The 8,526-nt window shown below is 37.6% G+C and overlaps 1 protein-coding gene across 2 annotated transcripts in view; it reads right to left on the bottom strand.

The window, feature by feature from the left end:
* BAIAP2L1 (BAI1 associated protein 2 like 1) overlaps positions 1 to 8,526 on the bottom strand; it is a 77,870-nt gene that overhangs the window by 62,260 nt on the left and 7,084 nt on the right. The window contains exons 1-2 of one of the 2 annotated variants that reach the window (XM_019512887.1): positions 5,122 to 5,157; positions 1,943 to 2,018 (exon numbers count right to left, since the gene is read on the bottom strand). In XM_019512887.1, coding sequence (XP_019368432.1) covers positions 1,943 to 2,018; positions 5,122 to 5,142 — 97 coding nt within the window. In that variant the 5' untranslated portion in view covers positions 5,143 to 5,157. Of the gene's footprint in view, positions 1 to 1,942; positions 2,019 to 5,121; positions 5,158 to 8,526 lie in introns of those variants that run through there. The other variant, XM_019512886.1, reaches the window with a different exon arrangement.

Here is an 8,526-nt window from a genome sequence, read left to right on the forward strand (position 1 = left end):
GACCAAGACTGTTACACAGATGTCAGAATGTCTGGTTGACATCAGTGAGTATCTCATGACTCGTTGCCTTCAACTGACGAACAGACAACATGCAGCAGTCATCAGTGCGTACACCCTGACCCTTGATGCAGATGACTAAACCCAAAAATTCTATTCTATTCAACCTAGTCCTGTAATGTGTCCCAAAAGAAGATCACAGAAAGTTAGGGTTGGAAGGGACTTCAGGAGGTCACATCTAGTCCAACCCCTGCTCAAAGTAGGACCTTCCCCAACTCAGATGGGATCATTCTTCTTGGCAATTTCAATGCTACAGTGGACCAGCATTTTGTACAATGGAAAGGAACAGGAAGGGGTGGGGAAAGTCAGTTAAAATGGAATTCTTCTCCTGAGCAAGCATTAGAGATGTGATTTCATCATCATAAACTTCTTATTCCACCAAAGCATCATTTGTTACACTCTGCCCATTCATATAGCCCCAAAATGACAAAAGAAGTGACCAAGGACGAGGTTCAATATAGAATACTTGAAAGACCCTGCTAAAAGCAGTCATCTTCAGCAGTGCCTCAGTGAGCAACTCTGACCTTCCTTATGATCTTGGCATCATTGATCAAAAGGAGAGTCTCAAAAAGGCATCCATGAGGAATGTGAAGAATATCTAGGCTTCTGCACAAATAAACTTCAGGACATCTGATTTGATGAGAATGATATGGAAATACAAGCTTTCATTGACAGAAAAAGGAGAGCCTTTAATGCCTGGCAGAATGACATCTACTCCAAACAGGACATCAGCTCCAAACAGAAGCCAAGACATTTATCAGTGTGATTAATCACCCTAATCACATTTTAAATGTAACATGTACCAGGGCCCTGATTGTCTACATTGTCCAAATACAATCGAGTGATTTGGGGCAGACGGGAGCAGAATTTTCCCTTATGTTAAATTCTCTCAGTACATACAATAAAAAAAAAAAAATCTTCCTTTTTAATGTAAGATTTTTCTGTGCTTGAACAGGTGGATTGTTTTTCATGGGAACCTTTGTTAGAAAGGTGAAAAGCAAGAGACTTGCTTTGTTAGCCCCAAAGTACCTAGAAAGTATATGACAGCTCCTGTGTGTCAGATTTAAAGGGTTTCATATTCCTTGTCAGTCAATTCTGACTGATGATAAGATCTGGCATACATTCACCTGCTGAGCAGCAGGTTATTTGCTGTTTGTGCCAACCTCATTTAAACCACTTCATGTTTATGTAAAAGCATATCAGTCTTCTCTTCTAAGCTTCCATAAAGATGCCAGTTCCTTATCATCAGTTGCAATTAAACATTTATTCATATAAAATCAAGTGTACATACAGGATACAGCTTGCTCTTAAGAGCCCATTTTCTGGAACTTAATACGTGCCTACTTCCCCATTCTTGCTGTACAGAACATGTACACAGTATACCATGGTTACAGAGTGATATTTTATGAACACAGATATAGAAAATTTGGCAGAAGAGGGTCAAGACTGACTTTTCAAACATGAGTGAGCAACAAACAATGCACAGAACAGGGCTCTTTCAAGCTCGCATGAAAATCTTTTCAAACAAAACCTGAACATTGCTGTTGCTTGTGTCTGGTGGTGCAGTTTGTAGAAGGGACGCAGCGCAACAGACATCCTGTAATATACAAGGAAACTTCTTTTGTCTCCATCAGGCATTAAACTTCCTGGACCCAACATTTTTATTTGCTAATTCTGATTTTAGCCAGGCTTAAAAAGATGCTCTCAAATTAAAAATGTAATTTAAAAAAAAGACAGGTCTTACTCATGCAGCTTGTGCTTTGACCAAAATCGTGCAAGCAAGTTTAGGCTAGTATATAGCCTCTAGTACCTTGAAATGAGATATGCATTATATAAAACTTTCATTTCCAAATACATGTATGAATGTAACATAAGGAAGACTTACCATTGACAGCTTTTTCATAATTTTTCCCCAGGTTTATTAAGTTCCTTAGCCCCGGATTGAACTGTTCCATAACATTCTAATGAAAAGAAAAGTCATGTTATAAAAAAAAGAAAAGTCAGCAATACTGATATTTCAGATGCATGATACTGATCTTTAAAAGCTGCCTTGTGGATGTTTGAACGCTGTACTGGATTTCTTTGAAGGTGAGCATGGGATTAACGTGTGTGTTTAGGGGAGAGGTGGGGTGGGATGAAGGGGAGAGGAGGTGGAAGGAAAATTATCCTCTGCCCTGTGTGGGCAGAACACATCCTATTTCAGTGGAGTACTATCTGCTGAAAACCTGATGCATCTCAAGGTCATCTTCAGCCTCAGAAATAATCATCGTATATATTTAAGACCAGGAGTCACAGATATGGATATGGAGGGAGTAGGGAGAGTTAGGAATGAAGAGATCTCTTTTCTCCAGTGCTACCTGCATATTTCATATCAAGGTGAGAGAATGCAGGCTCTTGTTCAGAATTTGGATTCTCCTTCAAAAAAAAAAGTTTCAGTTTTTGGACTGGCAGCTGCTTAGGAAGATTTAACACTTTCCAATTAAGAACAATAAAGTAATGGGCTTGGTAAAAGGTCATTTTTGTGCATCACTGCCTGGTATTTAGAGAGAGTAGTTCAGGCAATGCTTTAACTTGAAAATTCAGTGTGTTTGATAGCAAATAATTACTCAAACAAGAAAATAAAAAAAGAAAATGAAAGCTACCAACCTCATTCAAGGAAAGAGAGGGGGAAAGCTGTACCTGCTACTCTTGGTTGTTAATACACTTATTTTAGCTACAGCAAACAACATTTGAAATCCAGCAACTCAACACAACTGCCTTTACAACCAGTAAAGTCTGTAAACAGATGAAGTGGCAAGGATGGTGAAAAGTAGCTATATAATGCAAGAAAATAGCAACACCATTAAAAAACCCACAAAAACAAAAATCTCCACCTCATGTAGAAGTAAATCCAAGACAAATTATGGTATAGGTTTTCAGTTTCTAAGTTGAGACATGCTAGAGGGCTGAATTTTAGAAAGTGCAATGGCAGTTCCCTGAAAATAAGGTTGATTAATGGGACTCAGAATTGGATATCAAAATTGAGGCATTTAATCACTTACAGAAGTTGGCTTTAGTGGATAGTTGCTTCAATGATAGGCCTAGGAATTTATATCGTTATGGTTTTGCTGTAATTCATACTGACATCACTTATATTTAAAAAGGAGAAAGAGATTTCACGGTAAACTTCCACTGATGCAAATTGAGAGTTATGCCTGAGCAAGTAGCATAGGATCTATTTATGTTATCCTGAGAGGGGTCATTTTAAAGACTAGCTACAACAGTACACCTCCAATTTCTTTTCCTTCATGTAAAAAATAAAAATAAAAATATAACAGTGAGCCACCGGTAAAGGTTTTTGCAATGCTTAGAATTATAAATTTAACATAGTTTTACATACAGTGCAGTCCTTACTGTGCTACTGCAGTGTTAAATCTCAAATGTCATTGGCAAGGAACAATGACATTTACTGAAACTGCATCACTGAAGAAACTGTGTCATTTTAAAATTGAACAATTTGAAAAGTTTGTGCATCTTACTGATAAGCTTCATTTTTTCCAGAAGTTCTCTGAGTTAGGTTGAACAGCAGCTGTGAGCATCAGAGTATTTTACTAATGAAGTATTTTGACTTCAATTTCTATATGCTTGCTACCAGCGTAAGTCCAGTTCTCTCCTACTTAAAAATGACCTATGTTATGACAATCGTATTTCTATACATCTTACTACAGATACAAGGAGAATAAAAATATTTTCATAAGCAAGCTATTTTATAAAGGGTTTAAAGATTCTGAAGGACTCAGAACAACATCAAAGACAAGACCTTCTAATATGCTCTAAAAACTACACTGCAAATTGCAGCCCTCAACACTGCACTGTAAAGTACTAACAAAAAAAAAGAAAAAAAACCAGGTTCGTTAAATATCTGTAAGTATGCAAACTCCCTCGTTCATTCGCTATCTTTATGGCCCAAAGCACTAGACTTTTATATATTGTTCAGTAGTTCAAGGTGTTCAAAACAGGTACCTTCTATTGGTAAGACACAAACACACACAAATACCTGAAATCTTTTACCAGTAATACTGGTACCAAACAGAAGAAATTATACATATTTTATATATACATACACCAAGAAAAGTAAAAACATTTGATCAGTTGCTTGATAAATGCTTTCAACTTTATCCGGCTGCAAATTTAAGCTCTTATCTGTCAGCAAGCCACCACATTAATACAGATTAGAAGCAACAAGACAAATAGATATTGTCTTGCTTTTCCCCTTTCCAGTAATGCGAAATAATTTTATTTAACAGACACACATACGTGCATGGGTGCACACATGCAATGATAGCATATACTCTTATCTTTGCCCCACAGACTAGGTCCAAATCTCTTATTACTAATTAATATAAGATGACGTATTGACTTGCCATTGCCTTCTTTTTAACAGGACCATGAAACTTCTTCCCTTGAGCAAGTAACATATAATCAAGAGATCTACATTTAACATTGTTAAATTTCAAACTTTTTCCAGGCATCTAACCTTCAATTTCCAGGCAATAATATTGAAAAATTTGAGATCTGACAACTACAGTGCCATTACTTTAGGACTGCCTTGACACCTTTCAGCTCGGCTTTCAAATTGAAAGGCTGAACTAGCTTCACTGTTCGTCTCCTTCTGGATGGATAGGAGAAAAAAAAAAGATGGCTTTTGGCCTCTTCCATCAGCAGACTTCAGATTTTATTGATTTACCTACAGATGTTGGTAGATCGACAAGACTGGGAGTATAGTGGGTCCACTAATATACAGAAAGTTATCAAGAAGAGTTTTACTGCATCATATCTGCCCAGTAAGGCTGCTGAGAAAGTGAATAAGAGAATTTATGTGGCAGTGCTGTAACACAAGCAATTCATAGATATTTTCTCCACGAGACTTAGAAGTCTCTGGAAGTCTCCCACCCCATGCAGTGCCACAGAAGATGATTGTTAGCAGAGGTACTATGCACAGTTTTTAGATCTGAAGGTCCAAGTATCCCCCTTGGAAAGCCCAGTTCTTGGGAATTTGCTTTTCTGGTTCAACTAATAGCTGACCTTCAAGGTACAGTAGGTCATCTGTTTTCCTCAGGTTTTTACCAGACTTGGGAACTTAACTGCCTGCACTCATCATCGTTGCAGATACCTGGCCCTTCTGCAGTGAGGGAAGCACAGATGCAGCAGAGGGGAATGCTGCAGAGGGGACGAGTGACATGGCACAGTTCTGTGCCACTGAATCCCCCATGCTGGATTGGACCTTTGCAGGCTGAATCTGGCTTAGGCTACATCCCTGCTAGAGGAAAAAAGATACAAGCTTTAATTTTTGTAGACTATATCATAATGGCAACTCATTAATTTATAAATGTCCCATATTGTTAATCTAAAGTAATGTGAAAATGAATGTGACAAAAGTCAGTTGTAACTTTTCATTAGAGTTTTATTTAAAAGTTAGTTATGACTTTGTTTGAATTTTAACAGACTGTGTTTTGATTAGAACAGGCACACACAAAGTAATCTCAGAAAAAAATCTCTCTTAAAAACCAAGAGAACCGCTATTGGCTTTGAATGAGACCAAGGCTCCACCTTCTTAAAAAACACAGTTCAAAACATATAACAAGAAACAACCCGTGCTTTGAAGAGTTTAATCTAAAGAGGCATGGCAAACAGAGTTGGAAAGGAAACAAAGGCACAGACAAATGAAACGACTTGCCCGTAATCACACAGCACATCAGTGCTAGAGCCCGGAGCATAATATAGCTTCCCTGTCTGCCCAGTGTCCTATACTCTGGTATCACACTGCCTCTCATAAATAAAATACACAACTAGAAGAGAACAGTATATCAGATCATATAGCTTTCTGATTGTTTGGTTGAATGGAACATGGGAAAACAGACAAGAATGGTCTTTTTATGTAAAATACTTTAAAAAGCCAAGGCAACCTGCCTGACAGAGTTTAAGAGAAACAATTTGGTCATTCATGAAGCAATTAAACTGTCACATAAGAGTCTATTGAAATGTGAAATGTTTAGTATCTTCAACTTTTAAGTACGATCATTGGGAGCAAATTAGGCTGGAAACTGGAATTAAAAAGCAATGAATCTTGTACTCCCACTTGTTCTCTGTGTGTACACTCTGCAGTTTCTGCTCCTAATACAGTATAAGCAATTTTAACCTTGTACACAAATTAGGGCCATTGTTGGAGTTCTTTCCTGTAAATTCTCTGCTTTTATTTTATTCCCAAAACACACCTCCTCAGAACAATAGCTCAGCAGGTATGGACACAGCTAAACAACACACAGAAACCCTGCTGCTCTACATCCTGCAAACACTCCATTCAAAAATAATGTATAGATTACTGATCCACATCTAAATACACCGCATGTGTGTTTTTCTATGTTAAACTTTTACCTTTCCAAATTAATAGTATTCATATTACTTTGCTTACTGATATTTATTTGGGCAAAACTGAATTATACGTTAGTACAGTTTTTAATAACTTCACATTAAACTGATCACACTATTGGTTTGTATTCAGAAGGACAAAAATTGCACTTAATAAAATTTTATGGTATTCAGCATTGTTATGTTAAAAAAAAATCTTCCTGACATTTCTTTAGTTGAAATTATTTAAAGTAGGGAGAGCCCTATATAAAAAAAAAATATTTTTCTGTGCTAGTTTTTGCATGATCATACTATTGTTTCTTTAGCTTTGGAGATTCAGCTATTGGCTTCAGTGGATAAAAGATCAAGCCCTAAAAACCCATTTTATGCTGATGCAAATACACAAGTATTAGGAGAGTTACATTGGTGTAAAACAGGTTTAACAAAGTGGAAAACCAGAAACCTACTAGTGTTTATTCAAATCAGATTAGCTCTTGTGACTAATTATCTCACAGCCGACCTTTTACTGTTTAAAGGAGAAACATTTCATTCGTCAGTGTGTTTCAACAGTAAACATTTTCAGATTATGATCCTGCGATCCATGAGGAAATTCTAGATTCAAGTGACGTTTTAAGTAGACACAGTGCCAATGAGGGGGAAAAAAACCATGCATTGTTTTATAGTAAGGTAAAATTTGGCTCATGCTATGAGAGCTCAACATATATATTTCAGTAATGTAAAACAATTATTTTACTGTAACACTCTTCTGAAGCTGAGGGCAATTTTACTTTGTTTTAAAAGTGAACATGACTGGCAATTAACCTAATTCTAGGGCATTTTTAAATAGGGAATATAAAAACAGTTATTTTTATTATTTTAATTAAGCATATTTAAGTATACATTTTTATATTGCAACATTAGGATCAACCAAAAATAACTCCAGTGTATGGCTGTTTACCAAGCAAAACCTAGTAGTCCATGTAATAGTCAGGATGGCTGCAATAGATTTTAGGACAGCATTTAGTTCTGAATCTAGGATATGTAATAGTGACACCTCACAGGGTAGGGGTAGGCAACCCCCAGGACATATGCTAGTGTGGCACATGAAGGCACTGTACTTAGCGCATGTGCCTCTGGGCAGACAGCAGGGAAGGGGCTGGGGTTGTGCTGCCACAAGAAAGATCAGGCCTCTTGCAGCTTGCCTGCCGTCTGCCCCTGGCACGCCAACATCTTACAAGTCAAGGTTGCAGGTGTTTTCAGGCCTCTGCCCAAAAATGTTGCTGACCCCTGTCATAGGGTTATCATTCTTATCAAGATTTCTGGAAACTTCAAACTACAAGAGCAAAGTGTGAATAATTTGTGAATCCACTACAACGCAGAACTGGAATGACAGGAGCGTAATTCAGCTGTCTGGGGCTTTTGATTTAAATTTAAATTTTGTAAAACACATGATCAGATAATATATTTACCATTTTTCCCCCTATAGTATTGCTTGCATGGAGTCACATTAACTGTTTTGGTGTCCCAACAAGTGACAGTCTATCTGGTTTCACACAATGCTGCCTACTCTAATTGCAAAGCCTACTGATTCATGGGTGCAGCATCACCAGTGAATTCCAAGGGTCTGGTAATATCATACCAGTGAGTTAGCTGCAGAATTGTTCACAGTTACCCTAAGAGGAAAGTTGTATCTCCCTTGAGTCATGAGCTTTCACACCCTTATGTTGCATTCTGCACATGCCAATGCATCATGTACTCAAAACCCATGTAATACCTAAAGGACAAGAAGGCAAGGTTAAATCTTAATTCTAGGGCTAGGGACAGAAATTACACATAAACCAGTTTAAATCTGTAACCCAACAGAAGTTCAGTGCACATAAACTGCTTTCAAAAGGGCTGAAACTGGTTTAAGATAAATTTGGATGGATGCAGTATCAGACTTAATGGATATAGGTTAGATTGGTTTATTGAACTTCTGTCCCAGATCTCCTCCAGATTCAAGTTAACTCAGCACCCCAGCATGCTTTGCGCCTCCCCACACCCTCCAGGTTTTGGCTTGGGCTAGTGCGGACATGTGGCTGA

This window comes from Gavialis gangeticus, unplaced genomic scaffold (genome assembly GCF_001723915.1).
Source record: "Gavialis gangeticus isolate Ggan-Ray unplaced genomic scaffold, GavGan_comp1, whole genome shotgun sequence".
In the NCBI taxonomy this organism is placed as follows: domain Eukaryota; kingdom Metazoa; phylum Chordata; order Crocodylia; family Gavialidae; genus Gavialis; species Gavialis gangeticus.